A 22,112-nucleotide genomic window follows, 5' to 3' on the forward strand; every position below is an offset into this window, starting at 1 on the left:
CTATGAAATATATTCTAAATTATATCATTCATACCAGCCGTTCTTCTCATCACGACAATCATGAACGCTGGCAACGATATCGACCCAGAGGAAGAACAAACAAAGACGATAAATGAAGAGGTGATTATAATATTTATCTCATTTTACGCGTTAATAAGCTTTTAGTACAAAACTTGGAAGAAGCACGCACCTTTGCTATACGATCTCGTAGTCTCACACACTCTCGAGTGGCCTACATTAACAACCCAGTGGTTTCCTGATGCTGAAACGTTGGTATCTTAGTCTATAACGCCATTAGAGATTCTGACATGAACTAGTTCACCAGATAAAGACTACACGACCCATAGACTTTTAATGGGTACAAATACATCAAATTTAGAACAAAATATGTTACATATCGCTCAAATAAAGCTACCAAAGCAGTCAGACGACGTTGATCCAGCAAAGTATGAAGACGAGAAGGGTGAAATTGGCAGTCATAGCGCGACTAACAAAGTAGAAATAATACAATCTATCAATCACGATGGTGAGGTTAACAGGGCGCGCTATAATCCATACAACCCAGACTTGATCGCTACACGTACAGTTATGGGTCCAATTTACATCTTTGATCGCACAAGACATGAGTTAAAGCCAAAAGCTGATGGTACTTGTAACCCTCAGATAGTTCTACGCGGTCATGAAGGTGAAGGGTGAGATAATCTTAAAGTTGCTACTTGAATACGCTAACTTATCTCTTAGATACGGTATGGAATGGTCACCTCTTAAAGAGAATCACATCATTTCCGCATCTACTGATACCACCGTCCGTCATTGGTGAGTAACGTCTAATGTACGCTACTTCTTGCTGAGATCTTTAGGGATATATCAAACTACCAATCAACAAACAATATCTTAGATCCTATCAATACATACCGCGGCCACACTGCTGCTGTTGAAGTGAGTTGCTTCAACTTCCGCTTATACTAAGAAAAGAATACTGATAAGGGTAGGATATCTCTTGGCACGCATCACACGAGAACATATTTGCATCCGTATCCGATGATCAACATCTCTTCACGTGGGTAAGGTTTAAAATCACGTAGAAATCTAACAGCAACCTAGATGGGACACTCGTGATGCTACCCAGCCACACCAGAGAGTAAAAGCACACGACGCAGACGTCAACTGTGTTGCGTTCTCGCCATCCCAACCATTCCTTTGCATTACTGGATCAGCAGATAAGGTGAGACCTTTACGTTCTCTCATACCCAACTAACAACTCCAGACTATTGGTTTATGGGATCTCAGAAATCTTAAAAAGCGTCTTCATTCTATTGAAGGTCACAGTGAGGATGTAATGAACTTGGAGTGGTCGCCGCACGCAGAGACTGTCTTTGCATCTGCCAGTAACGATAAAAGGGTTTGTTTGTGGGATATCAGCCGTATTGGTGAAGAACAAACACCTGAAGATGCTGAAGATGGTCCACCTGAGCTTATGTTCATGCACGGTGAGTACAACCTGAACAATGTAAGAAAATCTAATGAGACACCCTTCAGGCGGTCACACGAATGCGATTACTGATATCAGCTGGTCCAAGACCCTACCATTCACAATGATGAGCGCTAGTGAAGACAACGTCGTCCAACTCTGGTCGCCATCCTCACATCTATACGCTGCAGAAGAAGCGCCAATCGATGTCGATGAATTGGAGTAAAAGATTTTATTAAAAGAACAACCTGAGTAATTCGAATAAAACTATTTATCTTATCAGTCTGACGTGTCTCGATTTTGAAACTACTCACGACCGCCACCTAGTAAGAAAACAAAGAAGAGAACTAAGAATGTTGATGTTGATGACTGCTGCCTTAATTTAGACAGGGCATACTCTATAGATGTATTCTTACCTTCTGCTTTTCTGGTTTGACAGCGTTCAAACCGTGCTTATTCTTATGCTCAAATTGAGCGTTTCTCCGCCGTATATCAGCAGGTGTTGGCTAGATATAAAATAAGTTATTTGCTAATAGTCGATAAAATAAGATTACCATTTCAACTTGATGACGCGAGAGAGAGCTTCTAAAGACGGGACTATCAAGTTAATAGAAAAATAGAAAAATATTCTATGGGTAGACAGCTATTAGATAAGAAGTTTCAAGTAGAGAGACAGACGCCGTCTATAATGCGACGGAATAGGGAATACACGTTCAGCTATATAGAGAAAACCCAGTCTAACTACCTCGATGGCGTTATAAATAAGGAAATAAACTCTCCAATTTCTCAAGCAAGCCAGAATTGTGAACATGTTCAAGTGAATGGACCAATAACGCGATCGTCGATAATATATTTGTAATAATCTATCCTTTATATACACTAGTTACCTTGCAAAAGCTGTACAATCTTACCAGAAGCATGTGCAGCTTGGAAGTCGTCGTTACCTGTAAAATTTGAGTGAATCTTCAACCTATTGAGGTGGGTGACTTACCACCAATGTCTATGGATATATGAGACGCGTCAAATGAGATATATCAGATACTTACGTTGTTGCTTGACGAATACGTTTGGAACTGATCTCTGAAAACAATGTGTCAGCTAAAGTTGCTATTCAGTCGATACTAACTTGGCCAGTCTTGTCCAAGAGGTAGGCTTGGATGTCTGCACCGTCTGGTCTCTCGTCGAGTCTGAACTGTTAGCTTTGCAGATGATATAAAGCTGCTACATACTCCAAGATAGCTACATTGTCTGGCTTAACTGGAAGTTGCTTGATCAAGTTCTTTGTACGAGTACAGAATGGCTATCGAGTGGTAAACGACTAGTCAATCTGCTAAATAACTAGCTTACGCAATATGACTTTGAGAATACGGCGATGACATTATCGGCGATGGTTTTCTACAGGTGGTCATATTAGAACTATAAGGAATATAGTAAAGTATATATATCATACTTCAACTAATTGCGCAATTGCTGACATGATAGTAGGAATTAAAGAAGTTCCGATGACGAAATACGACGAAATACGACGAAACTATCTGATTAAATTTACAAACAAGAAAAAGACTGACTATATAAAATTATTATTATTTCCTATTAAACACTACTTCACATCTTCTCCTGATATCTTTACGAGTGAGTTCTGCTGTAGCGAAAGAGAATAACTCCTGATCGTACAGAATTGGTAAAATCTCTTCTGGTACCTAATGAAATAGTCAGCTTATAGTATAACCACACTTCAATCAAACTTACACAGTAGAATTCATCTTGATCTTCAAGATACTCGGCTATTGACCTATTGCATATTATTGTATCTTCTCTATTGTATGGACTATGTGGCGGGTATAATACAGATGGTGCTATCGTTATTGCCAAATTTTGGATATCCATCTTTGAACCGGTCTCTTCATCAACATGACTGAATGACGCAACCCATCTTAAAAAGACGAATAAAACTTCTAACAAGTCTCGATGGGATTTTGGTAAAAGTGTGATAAGTAAGTGTAATATACGTTTACGAGTAGCTTCATCAACGATCTCTAATTGGAGGTTCGTGTATAGTTTATATAACTTATGAGGGAAAATTGGATCACCCAAGCCAGCCAAAAACTTCTTTAAAAGTGCTGCTAACTGCACTGGTGATTCTTCAGTTAAGTTACCATTATAAACTTCTTTGTCGATAGCCTCAACTAGTTCTCTTAACTTCCTTATATTACCATTTTTTCTAAATACACCTTCAACTGACATATCAACTTGTCTCATTGCCATGAGTAAATCATCAAATAAGCTTGGAATCGTCAACTTATATTGACCGTTCGTCATTGTAGTTTCAACGCCAGCTCTTTCAACTAACTGATCTAAAGTACACCCAAGGATACCTGTCTTCTTTTGTTCTTTTTTAGGTTTGAAGAATTTACCCCAGAATGTATTAGCTTTCTTTTGTTCAACTAAATCTAAAAGATCATCCAAGTTTTCAATATGCTTTGACATTTCAGATCTCTCTAATAAATATAAAGCTGCATGCTTAACGACCAAAGATTCAAGTGAAGACAATTCAGTCATTAAAATGTTCTTATTAGATCTTGATAATGATTTTCTTTGCTCACGTGCTTGTGAAGCTTCCATGATTTGTGGCATATCAACTAACGATACTACATCACTATCAAGTGATTTATCAGTTTGTGAAGTATAAATAATTTCATTATTATCACTATTAGAGAATTGTGGTTTCAATTCAGAAATTACGTTTGGCGCATTCTCATGAACTATTCGAACACCCGAATCAGGTTTGATAGTTAAGGCAGGTTGAGCAGCTTGAACCTCAGGTTGCTTAATTGGTGGATGATCATCAATTGGTGATGGGAATAATTCTGATGGTACTGCACTTCTACCAATTGGACTTTCAACGACCGTAGATCTTCTAGGTAATCTAGCTGTTGCTGATAACTTCCTATCCAGTTCTAATTCTTGTGGTCTAATTCTCTTTAATTCACTTGAATCACGCCAGCTATCATAAACTTCTTTACTAGCATTTTGAGCTTCTCTATCTCTCTTCTTTTGATCATCAAGTAAATCTGGAGAAGCTTCGCCTTGGTTCGATTTGCTGTTCTCCAAACCAATAGGTTTTTGTTTAGGTGGTGGTACTGCACCTCTTGTTTTAAGTACCATGTAAAGACGAGTTAATGCAACATTAAGTAAGTAAGAGTATTGTTCAAGTTTAGTTGAGAAAGTGAAACCTTTTTCAGCATGTGAAACGGTATGTTTACATTGTGTACAGACAACTTTAGTAGCAGCCTTCTCTGCAGCCATTACGGCTTTATGACTGACATTTGGTGGTATAGCTAAAGTTGCAGGGTTTGGTCTTGAAAGATAATAATCTTCAATAGGTAAGCGACGGCCACCATCTGATGTACTTGCTCTTTCTAATTTAGCAATTTCTGCATCATAATCAGTTGAGCTATCATAAGCTATTCCTGATTCTGCCGCTTGATCCCTGCGTTTATCTCTTTGACGTTCACGATCACGTTGACGATCACGTACTGATCTGACTGGTAAAATTGGACGACGGTGACATTCGTCACATCTGAAGCAATCAAGTGTCCATCTTAATGATAAACCAAAGCGAACGCAGTCATCCTCGATAGTCGCATTACAGGCGAAACAAAGATCTGTTGGGTTATCACTAGATATTCCTCTACCAATGACGCTAGACTTCTTTGAAGATGTTGACATGGATTTATAACCATAACTGACTTGCTTTAGTTGACGTTCGTCATCAGCGTTATCATGTTGAGCTGATGAGATTGGATCTTGTAATAATAAGGAGAGTTTATCAAGGAAGGCAGGTAACGCTTCAATATCAGCGTAATCGCGATCAAGTTTGAGTGAAGCAGTGAGGGCTATTCTAATTAAAATCTTTAAATAATGAGCTAAACCTGTAACTAATGAGAGTAATTCCTTTGTTATACCCATTCTGCGTGATCCAGCTTCGTGTGTATGTGATAAGATTGAAAGGAAAGATACTGTTTTACGACACAACATACGAGCCTCACGATTATGAGAAGGACCTGGAGTTGTAAGTAAATATTCTACCCAAAATCAAAGAAGAAACTCACTTTTCAAACCCTCTTTTATAAAGGAATCTTCGATTTTGTCCATAGCGGCGAATAAGACCTCTACGTGTATGATAAATTTACCAGCCATTCTAACTGCAATAATATATGCACCGGTTGAAACATGTCTTAACATTTCAGAAATGCAAGCAGCAGAAGATTCTTCAAATGCGGAGAGGACTGTCCAAATGCGGAAAACGTGTTCTTCCATTCTCTTTTGCTTATCGAGCAAAGCTAGAGGGGTTTCAAGACTTTCTTCTTCTGATGACGACAGTAGCTTTGAGTTCGGACGCGCAAGTTTTACGTTCCAGAACTTGTTGATCATGTAACACTCAGGGTGCCAATGCTCGTTGAGGTTATTTCTATTAATTTCTACGAATTGTTTAAGGATCGCGACTTTGCAACCGCAACATTTTACGGCGAAGCGAGTTGAGTAGTGGAAGTGACAAAAAACTTGTTGATCGTGCTCATAATAACTATCCTTTGGACCAAAGATGAGGTGACAAATGGAGCAGGTGAAATGATTGGTGTGATACTTTTTGCCGCATGCGGTTATATAAGAACCGCGTAAAGCCATGTTGCAGTTGTAGCAAATTAAATCGAGTCGTTTAAAGTAGTGAGTCTCGCATAAAGGGAAAGAAGTTGAGCTGTCCTTTGACTGTATCGGAAAGAATTTATTAGCGACGACTTTACCGCAATCGTGGCATTTGAAGCAATCCAAGTGGTAGATGTTGCCCAAGGCCCGGACGAACTGGCCGGACATTGGTAGACTGCATTCAAAACATAATTCAGAGGGAGCGGGTGATGACATTTTATTGCCAACGCTAGTCTCTATTTCGAGAAAATAAGTCCAAGGTGATGGTCGTGAGTAAGAAAGGCGTGTTAATTTATCAAAGAGAGGATGTGTTGGTTAACAAAATAATTTTTTAAATTTTCCTTGTTAATGAATGCAGCGCCTTTAATAAATCCCAGACAGTTGTCTTTCTTGCAGTGACAGTCAAATGCCTGGTCCATCGACCATTCTGTGGAAGGGTAAAAGAATTCTAGCGGGGTATCCTTCTTGATATCGACTAAGGCTTTTAAAAACCAGTTCTTTTTGTCTTGTCCGTTGATAACGAATGCAACGTTAGGCTCGCAGGAGTGGTTGATGTAGACGAGATCGCAGTTGAGCTCGATGTGCTTATCGCTGTCGACTTGTACGCTTGTGTAGGCGCGCTCTGAATAGCTAGCGCTGTCGAGGTAGCTTATTATCTCATCCTTCTTGAAGTCCTAGACGAGTTAGAGTGAGTGTCGACGCTGAGATAACACACCTTGTCTGCTAGAGCGTAGGACATATAATCGCCTGGGCATTTTACAACTCTAATTAAACCGCTGTGAGTCGATGACATATCTTCTATTAACTAACGCTAGAGAGAGAAGATTGTTAATTAATAGCTAAATAAATAAATTAATTAAAAAATTTAAATTTTAAATATTCTTATAATAATGTTATATATTAGTTTCTGCCTAACGATCATCACCATCTCAGATACTAAGAATGGCCGCAATATCTCCTATGGGATTCAACTTTGGTAATACAAAAACATCTACAAAACTCTTGAAATCTTCTAAATCTTCAAAGAAGAGGGAGTTCGTCAACGAGGACGACACCAAGATGTCCATCCCAGATGACGAACACGAGAATAGACCGGTTAGATCACTCAAAAAAGTTAAATCAACGATAAACAACCACACGCCGGATGAGCCCGACTTGGGCGTCTTGCTCGCTTCTCTCCCCCATCAGTCCCTCCTCAGCATAATGAATAACATCATCAATCAAGAGCCATCAGTGAAATCTCTGATCCTCTCGAAAATACCCCAGCCATCTCTATCCACCTATTTACACGCCCTCAATGATTCCACCAACCGCATCATACATTCTATCCCTCTCGGCAACACTAGAGCTATTTACACACTCTCGAGACTAAAAATTCCGTTGACTGATTGGTCAAAAGTCATCTCAACCTATTTGCCCTTCTTCACCTCAAGCAATCTCCATCCAGCGGACAGATTTATCGCTATCCAGCCAACGACTTTGCAGTTCATCAGACTCTTGAGTCACCTTCCAACTATCACCGATGATCAATTACCGACTTCATTAGACTATATATGGCAAAAGATAAGACAGTCCTGGTCAGATTGGTTTAATCAAATTGATGACAACGTAAATAACCAAGGTGCGATGTTTAGCGCATCCATCTTACAAACCTGGGCTAAAGGTCTCGACGAAATCTGCCAGTCGGACAAAACTCCAGAGGGTTTCCACGCTAGCTGTCAAATAGACTTGATAAACCTCCGTCAGAACTGGGAGTCAAACCTCGGCTGGTTGATCGCTAGAGATATCACAGCAAGGCCAAGCTGGGCAGTCTAGTCTAGTAGAACGATAACAACGATAACATTTTTTATTTATACTTACGGTTGTAATGTCTTTTATTTATATTTATTTTACATCGACGCTTGGACAGGATCTACCATGACTTCCGCGAATGACGAGCAAACTTTGAATAGAGTTTTTAGTTTGGATAAACCATACACGCCTACAACACCTTCATTCTCAACAACACCGAGAATAAGCTCAAGACAGATGCTCAACAACGCTTTATCTTTGGCAAATACAGCAGTAAATCTAGATAAAGATAACGATTTCCCGAAAGCTTTGCACGCATACAAAGACGCTATGGATTTGTTAGAGAACGTTATGCGTAGAGTAGAGGCAGAGAATAGCACAAATAGCAGCCAACAAAAACCAACTTCTAGGAGGTTAGAAGAGGCGAGGAGGTTGAAAATAATAGTGAGTCTACTACTCTCTTACTACCCACCTCTTACTCTCTTCTAGCACGAAACATATAAAGATAGAATTAGACTCTTAGAAGTACTTTTAGACACGAATGAAGTCCAAAAAGCTCTAGTAAACTCACCAATCGACGAGAAATCTGAATTGGAAAACAAACCACCCCAGAATCAATCGTCTCCTACGAGCTCTGTCTCTTCACCTCATAAGACAGCCTCAAGCGATTCACATCTGAATTCAAAATCCATGCATACACCCTCGATCGAGTTCACACAGGTATCACCACAGCAACCCAAAACAAGACATGTAACTACACCTTCTATATCCATACAGCCGGGTTCACCTCTCGAACCACCTGTGTCTACAGAGAGGAGCGACTCAAATCAGACGCTCACTGATTCCCCTCGAAGACCACCAATGAACAGATCGAGATCATCTTCTACGAATTCATCATACAAGTTACCAACAAGAACTTCTTCAATGGCTTCTCTCAGTGAAAAGCATCAGATAGTTCCTCTAATAAATTCCTCCGTTGGTGAAGGCTCACTATTACAACGTAGGCAAGCGAATAAATCGAATGAGACTGAATTGTTTGAAACTGAAACGACAAAAGCTTTCAAATTGGATACATTAGATAGCCAGCGACCGCAAAACAACACGGCAGGTAGACTCAGAGCTATATCACAACCCAATACTAGAACTTCAGTATCTTTATCAAGGAATCAAAGTATACCACCGTCTTTACCTTTAAATACAATAAATGACAATAGAAATATCAATTTAACGCAAAATATTGACAGGATCAATTTATTTAAAACACTATCAAATAATTTATATGCCACTTCTGAACCAATTATACCTGATCCACCAAGCAGAGGCAAACCATCATTTGATTGGTACCACAGTGATCCAACGAGGAGACCATTCCAGTTGATGAAATTACTAGCTAAATCTATTAGAGAAGGCGCCTATATTTCACCTAGACTTTACGTTTCACCCCAAATATGGCTTGATAGTAGAAATGTCGTAAAACTCAACCACATTGAAGTTAAAGTTAAATCATTAGAAACTATCCTTGAGGGCTTATTTGAAGTCTACACAATTGGAAAAAATTTCGTACAATCGCAGGTCGAAGATGAAATTTTTCTGAACGCTCTTTGGGGTTTTAATAAGACACTCGATGAGGTGCAAAATCAACTCGAAAAGAAATTAGATTTGAGTAGCTATTCCAACAACAATTTCTCGCCAACACAATCATCGACTAACAATAAATCATCAAATTGGACTACGAAGCTTTCAAGAAGTCTGGGTGTCTCGAATGGTCGCAAAACTGAAGAGGGCTGGCTATATGCTTATATTGACTTATTGAATAAGGTTTTTGTTAACGCCCAAGTTTTAGACGTACACTTTGGATATTTGCAAAATGACGTATACGAATTATACAAAGATTCAACGATCGAGATAAGACATTCGATTGCAAAAAGTCTGCAACAGTCTTCAATTATATTCTCAAGGTCAATTTGTAAATTCGTCTTGACAGATCTCGACGTTTTAATCGGCAAATGGACAAAGAGATCACATGGAGTGGACAATTGAATAGTCTAGAAATTAGATAACAATATTTTGTAGAAATACTATGTATTTGTAAAAAATTTTTGCACCTGATGACAGATTCCGCATTTTAATTAGATCGGCATGCTGAGTCTAAGAATGTGATGAAAGTGTGAATTAGTGTGTATAAAAAACGCTATAGATATTGTAAAAAAATCGGCTTTTTAAACCGTAATTGCGTAATAGTTGATTCATTTATGCACCTCGCTATCAAAGTTGATCTTTCTGCGTATGGAGTAGTAAAAGTGAAAAGACAAGACAAAGGGGTGTAGCCAATAGAGATGATTTAATTACTTAACTGTTAGTTTAAACATTCGATTATATTTTTTATAACGTTTCTTCGACTGTCTTGTTCCTGCATATATTATTGGGGGTCTGAAAATTAGACTTACTTTAAAAGGATATTAAGGGGAGTCCTTATAAGACACTTTAACTTCCTTTACGCTTACTACTACACAACTTATTAAGTTGTCTTGGAGCTGCGTAACTTGAAATTTGTAAATCACCGCCTCGCCTCGTGATCATCAAGTATAACTGTTCCCTTAGAATTACACTTAGAGAAAACAGCGATGGACGTCTACAAGCTGAACCCGATGGACAGCCTATTCAGCCCACTTTCAGAATATAACAACCAGCTTCACTCTCCGCCTAGCTTTGCAAACGCACACCCCGAAATATTCTACAACGAGGTTCAAACGGAGCCAGACCAGTTAGTTAATCAGCTGGCTATCATACAAGCACACCAGCAACAAATTCATTCAAATCAGCTCCTTCTCAATCGTCAATTCCAGCAGCAGCAGCAAGTTGACGACGGCCCACCTGGCCCATCAATTAACAACAGAAAGCTAGGACTCTATAAGACGGAACTTTGCAGATCCTGGGAGGAGAAGGGCACCTGTAGGTATGGATGTAAATGCCAATTTGCACACGGCCAAGATGAGCTTAGGGATGTTCCTAGACATCCAAAAGTGCGTCTTCTCTTTTTTGTTGCGAGCTGCTTTACTAATTGCTAATCAGTTCAAAACTCAACTTTGCGCTACCTACTGGCATTCTGGGTCTTGTCCATATGGCAAGCGTTGTTGCTTCATCCACTCCACTTTCCCTCATGGCGCAAACGCAAACGGGGCACCACCTTTGCCTTTGAGTGAAGAAGAACCAACTATGACAGTCTCACCAAGACAATCATTCACTCAAACACCTACTATGCACAGTCTCTCACTCACACCAAACACATCAACCGATTCGCCCCCAAAAAATGGTCAGGCGGAGCAATACACCCCTTCATTGTTATCTAGAATTGGAGAGAGACAAAGAGCAGGTTCAACACCTTCGTTGTCTACATCGCTTGACAGCAATTTGAGCTCTCCACCTCCAATGTCCAAGACAAACTCACTCAACTCTTTCCAATTCGGAGAGGCACCAATCTATGGATTAGGTTTGGGCTTCACTAACAATAAATTCGATGAATTCAGTCTTGGTTTCAAGAACTCGCTTTAGAAACTCTTTTCACTCTTATCTCTCTTTCATATTTAGACAAGCGCTTAAGCGCTCAAGCGTTCAAGTAAGAGCATACCCTCGTTTACGACAAACTATTTAGCTCTCGGATCAGACTCCCGATTTTTTATTTTTTTAACTTATATAAGATGTTTCGCACATGTATTGCCTTGTACTATCCAATCTATTTGGAATATAAAGATGCTGCTGCCCGTAGACCTTCACCTATTGAATAGTTACTTTCTTGTCTCGGTAGTGTTTGAGTAAAGGTGAATGACGTCGATGGTGGTAGTACCTCATCCTCTAGATCTTCATCATCGAGTTGAGCGGGTTCAACGAGAGCTTTCTGACCATCTGCGATCATGGCTGAGAGACGTGCTGACATGCTATCCAGTCTGTTATTTGAGTCATCCGCTTTGTCTTTGTCTTCGTCTTTGTCTTTTGGCTGTTTTCGCGGCTTGCTTTTTGGCGATTGCACGCTCCTAAACCTGCTATTGACCCTGTAAATCTTTTTCTTTGGCGTCCGCGTCGGTGTACTCGTGGGGGAGAAAACTGGTTTGTCAATGTCGACATAGTCGTCCTCCTTCTCAGCTTCACGGTAGTTAAAGGAACCTGGTATACTCTGATCAGGTGAGTAGGAGGTTGATGGTATATCATAGGGCTGCTTCTCCTGACTCCCGTCGCCTTTCCAGTAGCGATAAGCAGCAGCACCAATTCCACCAGCGACAATAACAGTGTTGTAGACTGCTTCACCTACACGTTCACCAATAGTGCGCGTTCTCTTAGTTGGTCTCTCTATGGGATGTCAGATGGAAAGTTTGATATGTTATCTCGCACCTTCATACGCGTTTTCTGAAGCTGTTTCACGCTGCCGCGTACCTAAATTAGAATGGCTATCAATCTGACTGACGCTATTTGACATTCTCCGCTGTGCTGCCAATAACTCGATCTTTGCGGGTGAAATCGCACGGTTGCGCTGTGTATTGGGCAAACCACGTATATTTCTATGAGGATATTCTTCTGTAGTTGATGGTGAACGCGGTATATTAAAAATCATCATCGACGTTTGATTTCAAACTCAGTCTCTTTCACAACGACCGCCACAAAATGGCAGAACGTCAGGAGTTAACGAGTTGTCAGTCAGCGTTTTAAATATAAGCCAACTACTAACACCTCAATAGACACAGCTCCAAAGGAAATTTTGGAGGAATTCAATCAGCAAATTGAGGAAGAAGATCACAATCCATTTGCGTGGGTATCCCTTAATCCTACAAGCGAACTACTAACAGTCACTAGCGATACTATAAAGAAGAAGCAGATCGCTGAGAGGTTCGTCGATCTACCACGACTACACTCTTTACTCACACATTACAGGCAATCAGACTACCATAATAGACGTTTCAACCGTGGTGAAGGTGACCTCAGCAATGATAACTTCTCAGGAGAGGGCGTTGAAGGATCCTCATACGCCGACAGAATGCGTCAGAATGAGCTCGACAAGGAGGAAGCACGCGTGCGCAAGATTATCGAGGAGCGCAGAGAACAGCAGGAGGCAGAAAATGATGGCAAGCAAGTACAGCCACTCGATGGCGATAAAACTCCCCCACGAGAAGCCTTCAAAGTAGAGAATGACGCCACACCACCGAAAGAAGCCATACGTGAGAGGAAACGGCGCTGGGATGTTGCACCAGAGCAGGTAGATCAAGTAAAGCAGGAAGAACCCCCAAAAAAGCGCAGATCGAGATGGGATGAAGCTCCAGCAGAAGCCACACCCTCTGAAACCAAACCTCGTCGTTCACGTTGGGATCAAACACCCTCAACAAATCCTGTACATGACAAGACAGTCGCCGATGTCGCTGCTATGCTTCCACCTGCTCTCATGGGTTTACCAGCCGTTCCTCTAGGTTTGGACCCCTTCTCAGCCCAAAACTCTAGCGCACGGAATCGTTACATCACCGACGAGGAGCTTGACATTCTTCTCCCCTCTGAGGGATATGCTATTGTCCCTATTCCAGAAGGTTACCAGCCACTTCGCTCATCAGCACACAAAATGATGTCAGCTATCCCAATGGACACTGGTTTTAATATCGCTGAAAAGGGTGTCTCCGCCGAGACTCTTGGAATCTCAACCGGTGATTTACCAACTGAAATTGAAGGTATTGGAAGTTTGGCATATTTGAAACCAGAAGATGCCCAATATTTCGGTAAAGTATTACAAGGTGAAGATGTAGAACCTGGTTTATCAATGGAAGAATTGAAAGATCGTAAGATCATGCGTCTTTTACTTAAGATCAAGAATGGTACTCCACAAATACGCAAATCTGCTTTGAGACAGATTACTGAGAAAGCTAGAGAATTGGGCGCTGGTCCACTCTTTGATAGAATCCTTCCATTGCTAATGGAACGTACTTTAGAAGATCAAGAGCGTCACTTGCTCGTCAAAGTCATTGATAGAGTTCTTTACAAACTGGATGACTTAGTTAGACCATATGTTCACAAAATTCTCGTAGTTATCGAACCACTCCTGATTGATGAGGACTATTTCGCAAGAGTTGAAGGGCGTGAAATCATCTCCAACCTCGCCAAAGCAGCTGGATTGGCTCATATGATTTCAACAATGAGACCAGATATTGATCACATGGATGAGTATGTTCGTAACACCACAGCTAGAGCATTCTCAGTAGTTGCATCAGCTTTGGGTATACCTGCATTATTGCCCTTCTTGAAGGCGGTTTGTCGTTCTAAGAAATCCTGGCAAGCACGTCACACTGGTATTAGGATCGTTCAGCAAATTGCCATTATGATGGGTTGCGCTATCCTTCCACATTTGCGTCATCTCGTCAGTGCAATCGCACATAGTTTGGAAGACGAACAGCAAAAGGTCCGTACAATGGGTGCGTTGGCTATTGCAGCCCTCGCAGAAGCTGCAACACCTTACGGTATTGAGAGCTTTGATGCTGTTCTTAAGCCACTTTGGCTTGGTATTCGCAAACATCGTGGTAAAGCCTTAGCTGCATTCCTCAAGGCTATTGGATTTATCATTCCTCTCATGGATTCTGAATATGCAAGTTATTATACTAAGGAAGTTATGGTCATTCTTATACGTGAATTCCAATCATCCGATGAGGAAATGAAGAAAATCGTTTTGAAGGTCGTTAAACAATGTGCAGGTACCGATGGTGTCGAGCCTGGTTACTTGAAAGAGGAGGTATTGCCTGACTTTTTCAGAAATTTCTGGGTTAGAAGAATGGCACTCGATCGTAGAAATTATCGTCAAGTCGTCGAAACGACAGTCGAACTAGCTAATAAATGTGGTGTTATGGAAATCGTTGGTAGAATAGTCAATAACTTGAAAGATGAGAGCGAACCTATGCGTAAAATGGTTATGGAAACTATCACGAAGGTCGTCGAAAATCTCGGTGCTGCTGATATAGATGAGAGATTAGAGATTCAATTGATTGATGGTATGATTTACTCCTTCCAAGAACAGACACTTGAAGATGCAGTCATGCTTGATGGATTTGGCACTATTGTCAACGCTTTAGGATCACGTATCCAGCCATACTTACTCCAAATTGTCTCAACTATTCTTTGGAGATTAAACAACAAGGGTGCGAAAGTGCGTATGCAAGCTGCTGATTTAACAGCTCGTTTGGCTGTCGTCATCAAAACCTGTAACGAAGAGCAATACCTTCATAAACTTGGTGTCGTCCTTTTCGAAGGTTTAGGTGAGGAGTATCCAGATACTCTTGGTAGTTTCATTGCTGCTGAGGCTGCCATTGCAAATGTCGTTGGTATGAATGAAATGCAACCACCGGTTAGAGATTTACGTGAGTGAGATCCCTGAAATAATGATTCAATAACTAATCCAAATACAGTTCCTCGTATGACACCAATTCTTCGTAATAGACACGAGAAAGTACAGGAAGCGACAATCAATTTGATAGGTCGTATTGCTGATAGAGGTTCAGAGTACGTACCTGCAAGAGAATGGATGCGTATTTGTTTCGAACTGCTCGATTTACTCAAAGCGAACAAGAAGGCGATCAGAAGAGCAGCCGTCAACTCATTCGGTTATATCGCCAAAGCGATTGGTCCACAAGATGTTCTCTCGGTCTTGTTGACTAACTTACGTGTCCAGGAGCGTCAATCACGTGTTTGTAGTACAGTTGCTATTGCGATTGTCGCAGAGACTTGTGGTCCATTCACCTGCATTCCTGCTATCCTCAACGAGTACAGAACTCCAGATCTTAACGTCCGCAACGGTTGCTTGAAAGCATTGGCATGGGTCTGTGAGTACATTGGTGAACTTGCGAAAGATTATGTCTACGCACTTGTTGGATGTATTGAAGACTCTATCACCGATCGTGACCACGTCCATCGTCAGACTTCGGCTGCAATCATTAAGCATCTCACACTCGGTGTCGCGGGATTCGGCAAAGAAGATGCACTCCTACACATGCTCAATCTCGTCTGGCCTAACATCTACGAAGTTTCTCCTCATGTTATTGGTGCAGTCATGGAAGCTATCGAATCGATGAGAGTTGGTTTAGGACCAGGTTTATTACTGAATTACACCCTTCAAGGTTTGTTCCACCCTGCACGACGTGTACGTGAACCATACTGGCGTATTTACAATACAGTATACGTCGGTTCACAGGATGCCTTAGTACCATACTACCCAAACATGGAAGAAGTTGGAAATGAACGCAATAATTTTAAAAGAACACCATTGTATATGCATATTTAAAATGAAATCTACATATATTGTATTATTTTAGTTATTTTTTAAATTTTACTTTCACGACGCGTCTTCTTTTGTTATCGTCACAACCCTATCGTCAGTATGAGCACGAAAGAAAACATACGCATTGACGATATGTCGTTAGTTTAGCTTATTATACGACTAATATAACTCACAAATATCTCAGTAATCCAATAAATAAGAAGAGGAAGATCACAGACGATACAAAATCAATCAAGCAGGCTTCACAGGGCGATAAGAAGCAGAGTACTTTTGCTGACATCCTAGAGAGTTTACAAGATGAAGCGGAGAAGAGTGCGCTATATCGCGTTTGTCGTATAAACTAACGATTTCCCAGATTCGACAGAAAGTAGCCAGGTTTGGGGTAGACCGTCTGTGCCAAAGTTTGAGTCCATGGTTGAGCCAATAAGTGCGTTCTGTTCTTAGTATTACACTCAGCTTATCGCCAAAAGTATTCCAACAAATCGACCTCGAAGAAGCCTCAATACCGGGTGCAGAACCATTCATTCGCATGCACGGTGTCACTCAGGTATACAGAACGTCTACTATAGCTTATACATCTAACCAGCTCACAGGATGGCTACTCTGTCATGGCAAACGTCACCGGTTTCCTCCCATATCTCTATATAGCTGCACCTCGCGGATTCACGAAGGAAGAATGCGAGGGCTTTTCAGGATACCTCAATGTATGTCTATTCTACTCATGATTTCCTCTCACAATGTCATAGGCAACTTTTGGAAACAACGGGAAGAGAATAGTCGCAGATATGGAAATGCACACTAAGCGGAGTCTATGGGGATACAAGGGCGATGAGAAGTCACCATTTATCAAGATCACATTCGTTGATCAGAGGAGTATGACACGCGTTCGAGATAAGTGCACCCTTTTGGACTTTTCTACGACTAACAAACCCTACGATGCTTCGAAAGAGGTGAAATTCACTTCAGAGAGTTCTTTGATGATGCTATCCAGACCTACGAGTCTAACATCTCCTATGATCTTCGCTTCATGATCGACAAGAAGGTATGCTCGTCTCTCATAATATAAATGTCACTCTAATACCACTCCAGGTTGTGGGAATGTCATGGATTGAGTGTCCTGGAGGTGCTTACAACCTTAAAGCGTCTACTAGCAAGGTATCCAAAGCTCAGCTCGAGTTTGACATTCAGTGTGTCTTGGTATTACGTATCTATGCTATTACTAACACGTTTCAGCCACAAGGATATTATAGCCCACCCTGCGGAAGGCGAGTGGCAGAAGATGGCGCCATTGCGTATACTGTCTTTCGATATTGAGTGTGCTGGTCGTCAAGGTATATTCCCAGAAGCCCAGATTGATCCGGTTATCCAAATCGCCAATATGGTCACTCGCCAGGGTATGTTTATATCACTTTAATATAATAAACTAACAAACCTTCAGGTGAAAGCAAGCCATTCATCAGAAATGTCTTTACTCTCAAATCTTGTGCCCATATCGCAGGTAGTCAAGTTTTAAGTTTCGAAGATGAGAGCAAAATGCTTAATGCATGGAGAGATTTCGTAGAGGAGGCTGATCCAGATGTCGTCATCGGTTATAACACCTCGAATTTCGATATTCCATACCTCATGGACAGAGCAAAGGCTTTGAAAGCGACAAAATTCTGTTACTTGGGTAGAATGAAGAACGTGAAGAGTGAAGTTGGCACATCCCACTTCTCATCAAAGGCGTATGGTACCAGAGATTCAAAAACGACAAATATGGAAGGCCGTCTACAACTAGACTTGCTACAGCTCATACAAAGAGAACACAAGCTAAGATCTTACTCTTTGAATAGCGTCTGTGCAGAATTCCTTGGAGAACAGAAGGAAGATGTACACCACTCTATTATTACTGAATTGCAGAATGGTACACCAGAATCAAGACGAAGATTGGCTGTATACTGTCTAAAGGATGCTTATCTACCACAAAGATTGCTTGACAGACTGATGAGTTTGGTTAATCAGACTGAAATGGCAAGGGTCACTGGTGTACCTTTCAACTACCTCCTTGCTAAAGGTCAATCAATTAAGGTTATGAGTCAGATATGTAGACAAGCTCAAGTTCATGGTTACTTAGTTCCAGCTTTGAGAGTTGAAGGTTCTGACGAACAGTACGAAGGTGCTACTGTTATTGAACCCCGCAGAGGTTATTACGATGTACCAATTACGACCCTCGATTTCAGTTCTCTGTATCCATCTATTATGATGGCTCACAATCTCTGCTATACCACCCTCTTAGATCCACAAACAGTAGAACGTCTCAAATTGAAAGAAGGTGAGGACTACATCAAGACGCCAAACAATGATATGTTTGTCACTCCAGTCAAACGTAAAGGTCTCCTGCCTGTAGTTTTGCAAGATCTTATTTCTGCACGTAAACGCGCCAGAGCAGACATCAAGAGTGAGAAAGATCCATTTAGAAGGGCTGTTCTTGATGGTCGTCAATTAGCTTTGAAGGTTTCTGCGAACTCTGTATACGGTTTCACTGGTGCGACGATCGGTAAATTACCTTGCCTACCTATCTCATCTTCAACGACTGCTTATGGTCGTCGCATGATTGAACGTACGAAGGAAGAGGTTGAATCACATTATAAGGTTTCAAATAACTACTCTCATGATGCTGAGGTCGTGTATGGTGATACGGATTCTGTCATGATTAAGTTCGGTTGCAGAGATCTAGAGACTGCTATGAAACTTGGCGCCGAAGCCGCTGGTGTTATCTCATCGAAGTTCCCAAATCCTATTAAGTTAGAGTTCGAGAAGGTTTACTATCCATATCTACTCATTAATAAGAAGAGATATGCTGGATTATACTGGACTGGTTTGGAAAAGTATGATAAAATGGATACGAAGGGTATAGAAACTGTCCGTCGTGACAATTGCAGACTTGTTGGTACGGTAATTACTACCTGCTTGCACAAAATGTTGATAGACAGAGATGTGAAAGCAGCAGAAGAGTGAGTTATGCTTTTTATCGATTTTTTACTCTTTCTTACTGTCTATTAGCTACACAAAGCATGTTATCTCAGAGCTTTTGCAAAATAAGATCGATATGAGTCAACTAGTCATCACAAAGGCTCTGACCAAGACAGAGTACGATGCCAAACAGGCTCACGTATGTCTCGCTGAGCGTATGCGCAAGCGTGATGCTGGATCGGCACCGGCACTCGGTGATCGTGTCGCATATGTTATTGTGAAAGGTAGTAAAGGAGCAGCAGCATATGAAAGATCTGAAGATCCACTCTTCGTTCTCGAGAACAATGTCCCTATAGATACCAAGTATTACCTCGAGAATCAACTATCGAAGCCTTTGTTAAGAATTTTCGAACCAATTCTAGGAGAAAAGTCTCAGTCATTGTTGACAGGTGATCATACCCGTACTATAACCGTCGCAACTCCAAGTATAGGAGGACTGATGAAGTTTGCGGTTAAAACAGTAACATGTTTGGGATGTAAAGCGCCAATTAGGGGTAGTGATGCTGCTGTATGCAAGAATTGTAAAGGCAAAGCAGGAGAATTATACCAAAAGCAAGTTGCTTCTGTATCCGCATTACAAGTCCAGTTCGCTAGATTGTGGACACAGTGTCAGAGATGTCAAGGTAGTTTACACCAAGATGTCATTTGCACGAATAAGGATTGCAACATTTTCTATATGAGACAACGGTCTAAGTTTGAAGTAGCAAGTGCAGTCAACACTTTGGAGAGATTCAACGACGATAATTCATGGTAAAGCATTATTATGTAATTAAATTATACTATTATGAACAGTCAGCTTATACAATCTATGTTGCCCTTCTTGAGAGTTTTGTCTGTGCTTTAATGTGTATTGCATCTGAGGACGTCCTCCATTCATGTCGCAAGTTTGTTCAGAAGAAAATCCTAATGGTAAGCGAACGAACCCAGATAGAAGATTACAAGATTTATTTTTAATTTCTATCCTTTGTTTTTTCCTAGATGGAAATTTTTAGTGAAATGTTAATGAAGATAAGTTTTGTCGTACTCTAGAAAAATACACCGATTGTCGAAAACGCCTGTAACAAAGATAGGCCTTAATGCGTGAAAATAAAGAGTGATATTCTAGACAATCTTTTGATCTGTTACTTAAATACAAACTACTATGTGAGCGCTGAAGCGAAGGTTTCAAATTCAATACCGAGACTACTTTTACGTGTAGACATTTACAGATTGGGACATTAGAAGAATCGACGAGTACGCTCTGTAAGTTGGGTTTTTGTATAGTTTGACCAACTTTTTTGCGCATCTTTTCTGCGGTTGCAATGTGCTATGTGATGGAGAATTTTTTCGCTACATAGTTTGAACTGAACATGGAATAAACATATTTTGCAATACTATATAAAAGCACAAGATTAAGCTAAACCCTCCATGTTTGCTTCTTTAAGCTACTTTACAATACCCTACACTTCAAGCTGAACATGTTTTACATACAGAACGAACCAGTTAGCATTTATTTTATGAAGAACACTTATCAAGCGTCTAAAAAACTATAGCAACTCTGTATGTTTCCGTATAGATATACAAATATCGCCCATTCTGCACTTATCAAAACAAAACACAAGTACGCGAAGTAAATTCTATAATTTCTAGTTCCCAGGACTAAAATTTAGTCGATACCTTTATGCATCTATTTATACAATTCAAATATGACGGGCTAGCGACTTCTTGTTACAAATTCTATCACTTGCTTTGATATTAGCATACTACACTCGACAAACAACACCAATTTTGAGGAGCACCCTACAGATAGTTATGTTGTGTATAAATTACATTGTTTCTATTATCTTGCGTTTCTAATTGGCTTCAATGGGGTATTTTATATCTAGGCTTGAATTGCAGGTGAAGTAACGCTGACGAGAATTTCCCAAATGTAAATAAATCCTACGGATTGTTAGCTGAATTCTAACGTAACTGCATAGCTGCACATACCGAAGAGAACGAATAAAGCGGAGCCACCGAATGTGACTGTAACAATCGTTAATAAGGTGTTGAAAAGTAAGACAGGACGTACCTGTTTTAATCGATATTTTCGAAGCGACTATGCGTCCACCGAGAACGGCGAGCGCTGTACACATACCGTGGCCAAGAGATGTGCCGAATGCGACGGTTTTCCAGCCCTGATGTCATTAGAAAACAGCTAGCTAGTTAGTATAGAAGACATACATGGGCAGCCGCTAATGCGATTGTAGAAATTTGACTCCGGTCACCCCATTCACCGAGGAAAGTGAGTATAAATGCCTGGACAAACGCCGGACTGAGGAGGGCAGCGAGCGTGGTCTTGATTGATCTCTTCTGTCTCTGTGAGCTGGGCTTTGGGAGATCATCACCGTCATGCTCTATTTCTTGTATTGCTTCCTGCATTTCCTCCTCTACTTCCTTCCTGCCACCCTCCATTCCTTTAGCGTCATTGAACATTTTTACACCGAATACAATGAAGAGCATTGCAGCCAAGATCTGTGTGTAGCTTTTCGGGAGGAGTGCTGGTAGAATCTGACCCAGGAGTGCGGACAATACTGACATAGCAGAGAGGGCACCAAAAGAGCCGGAGAAGACAACCAACTGTGGATTCCTCATTGCTAATATCGCAGCTGCAGTCTGTTAGCATTCGCTGGTAGTGTCTAATAACAGCTCACCAATTAAGAACGTCTTATCACCAAGTTCTGAGACGACAATCATAGCAATTGACTAGAGAATAAGGTTTATAAAATAACGAGCATGTCTGGTAACCCACCTGCCAGAGTACACTCATATCTGAGCTTCCTTCCGCTGCGTTGGTCATCGTCGCAGCTCTAGAGAAGA

General features: G+C 40.8%; 11 protein-coding genes across 11 annotated transcripts; 6 read left to right on the forward strand and 5 right to left on the reverse strand.

Moving 5' to 3' along the window:
• Positions 1–60: 60 nt before the first annotated feature.
• On the forward strand, positions 61–1,697 carry WALSEDRAFT_29688 (putative histone-binding protein rbbD; the record flags this gene model as incomplete). Its single annotated transcript, XM_006959543.1, has 9 exons — positions 61–120; positions 166–269; positions 318–692; positions 742–816; positions 861–939; positions 993–1,064; positions 1,097–1,225; positions 1,268–1,490; positions 1,540–1,697. The coding sequence occupies 9 exons, from the start codon at positions 61–63 to the stop codon at positions 1,695–1,697; spliced, it is 1,275 nt and encodes a 424-aa protein (XP_006959605.1).
• A 481-nt stretch (positions 1,698–2,178) lies between these two features.
• Positions 2,179–2,956, reverse strand: WALSEDRAFT_40040 (glutaredoxin). Its single transcript, XM_006959544.1, has 7 exons — positions 2,922–2,956; positions 2,819–2,866; positions 2,701–2,771; positions 2,598–2,658; positions 2,518–2,551; positions 2,463–2,471; positions 2,179–2,415 (listed from the first exon to the last, which is right to left on the reverse strand). Exons 1-7 carry the CDS (start codon positions 2,946–2,948, stop codon positions 2,351–2,353), a joined length of 315 nt encoding a protein of 104 aa, XP_006959606.1. The 5' UTR covers positions 2,949–2,956; the 3' UTR covers positions 2,179–2,350.
• Positions 2,957–3,009: 53 nt separating this feature from the next.
• WALSEDRAFT_58213 (RhoGAP-domain-containing protein) lies at positions 3,010–6,439 on the reverse strand. Its single transcript, XM_006959545.1, has 3 exons — positions 5,584–6,439; positions 3,221–5,535; positions 3,010–3,171 (listed from the first exon to the last, which is right to left on the reverse strand). Exons 1-3 carry the CDS (start codon positions 6,389–6,391, stop codon positions 3,055–3,057), a joined length of 3,240 nt encoding a protein of 1,079 aa, XP_006959607.1. The 5' UTR covers positions 6,392–6,439; the 3' UTR covers positions 3,010–3,054.
• A 7-nt stretch (positions 6,440–6,446) lies between these two features.
• Positions 6,447–7,085, reverse strand: WALSEDRAFT_40046 (hypothetical protein). The gene is made up of 2 exons (XM_006959546.1): positions 6,891–7,085; positions 6,447–6,849 (listed from the first exon to the last, which is right to left on the reverse strand). The coding sequence occupies exons 1-2, from the start codon at positions 6,966–6,968 to the stop codon at positions 6,463–6,465; spliced, it is 465 nt and encodes a 154-aa protein (XP_006959608.1). The 5' UTR covers positions 6,969–7,085; the 3' UTR covers positions 6,447–6,462.
• On the forward strand, positions 7,085–10,088 carry WALSEDRAFT_61013 (hypothetical protein). The gene is made up of 2 exons (XM_006959547.1): positions 7,085–8,410; positions 8,456–10,088. Exons 1-2 carry the CDS (start codon positions 8,093–8,095, stop codon positions 10,004–10,006), a joined length of 1,869 nt encoding a protein of 622 aa, XP_006959609.1. The 5' UTR covers positions 7,085–8,092; the 3' UTR covers positions 10,007–10,088.
• Positions 7,089–8,050, forward strand: WALSEDRAFT_33404 (hypothetical protein). Its single transcript, XM_006959548.1, has one exon. It carries the CDS (start codon positions 7,379–7,381, stop codon positions 7,988–7,990), a length of 612 nt encoding a protein of 203 aa, XP_006959610.1. The 5' UTR covers positions 7,089–7,378; the 3' UTR covers positions 7,991–8,050.
• Positions 10,089–10,436: 348 nt separating the features above from the next.
• Positions 10,437–12,633, reverse strand: WALSEDRAFT_58217 (hypothetical protein). Its single transcript, XM_006959549.1, has 2 exons — positions 12,353–12,633; positions 10,437–12,310 (listed from the first exon to the last, which is right to left on the reverse strand). Exons 1-2 carry the CDS (start codon positions 12,573–12,575, stop codon positions 11,700–11,702), a joined length of 834 nt encoding a protein of 277 aa, XP_006959611.1. The 5' UTR covers positions 12,576–12,633; the 3' UTR covers positions 10,437–11,699.
• WALSEDRAFT_33405 (hypothetical protein) lies at positions 10,448–11,685 on the forward strand. The gene is made up of 2 exons (XM_006959550.1): positions 10,448–10,989; positions 11,039–11,685. The coding sequence occupies exons 1-2, from the start codon at positions 10,591–10,593 to the stop codon at positions 11,516–11,518; spliced, it is 879 nt and encodes a 292-aa protein (XP_006959612.1). The 5' UTR covers positions 10,448–10,590; the 3' UTR covers positions 11,519–11,685.
• On the forward strand, positions 11,689–16,297 carry WALSEDRAFT_33406 (ARM repeat-containing protein). Its single transcript, XM_006959551.1, has 6 exons — positions 11,689–12,310; positions 12,353–12,650; positions 12,697–12,766; positions 12,812–12,844; positions 12,890–15,345; positions 15,394–16,297. Exons 2-6 carry the CDS (start codon positions 12,623–12,625, stop codon positions 16,263–16,265), a joined length of 3,459 nt encoding a protein of 1,152 aa, XP_006959613.1. The 5' UTR covers positions 11,689–12,310; positions 12,353–12,622; the 3' UTR covers positions 16,266–16,297.
• A 79-nt stretch (positions 16,298–16,376) lies between these two features.
• On the forward strand, positions 16,377–20,064 carry WALSEDRAFT_40048 (putative delta DNA polymerase). Its single transcript, XM_006959552.1, has 11 exons — positions 16,377–16,399; positions 16,447–16,574; positions 16,618–16,689; positions 16,733–16,809; positions 16,856–16,966; positions 17,009–17,153; positions 17,198–17,304; positions 17,352–17,449; positions 17,496–17,656; positions 17,701–19,255; positions 19,305–20,064. The coding sequence occupies exons 1-11, from the start codon at positions 16,395–16,397 to the stop codon at positions 20,026–20,028; spliced, it is 3,183 nt and encodes a 1,060-aa protein (XP_006959614.1). The 5' UTR covers positions 16,377–16,394; the 3' UTR covers positions 20,029–20,064.
• A 1,071-nt stretch (positions 20,065–21,135) lies between these two features.
• WALSEDRAFT_29696 (UPF0016-domain-containing protein) lies at positions 21,136–22,092 on the reverse strand (the record flags this gene model as incomplete). Its single annotated transcript, XM_006959553.1, has 6 exons — positions 21,136–21,194; positions 21,243–21,278; positions 21,325–21,430; positions 21,477–21,901; positions 21,947–21,998; positions 22,045–22,092. 6 exons carry the CDS (start codon positions 22,090–22,092, stop codon positions 21,136–21,138), a joined length of 726 nt encoding a protein of 241 aa, XP_006959615.1.
• Between the last annotated feature and the right edge of the window lie 20 nt (positions 22,093–22,112).

The sequence above is a fragment of the Wallemia mellicola genome (assembly GCF_000263375.1).
Source record: "Wallemia mellicola CBS 633.66 unplaced genomic scaffold WALSEscaffold_18, whole genome shotgun sequence".
In the NCBI taxonomy this organism is placed as follows: Eukaryota; Fungi; Basidiomycota; class Wallemiomycetes; order Wallemiales; family Wallemiaceae; genus Wallemia; species Wallemia mellicola.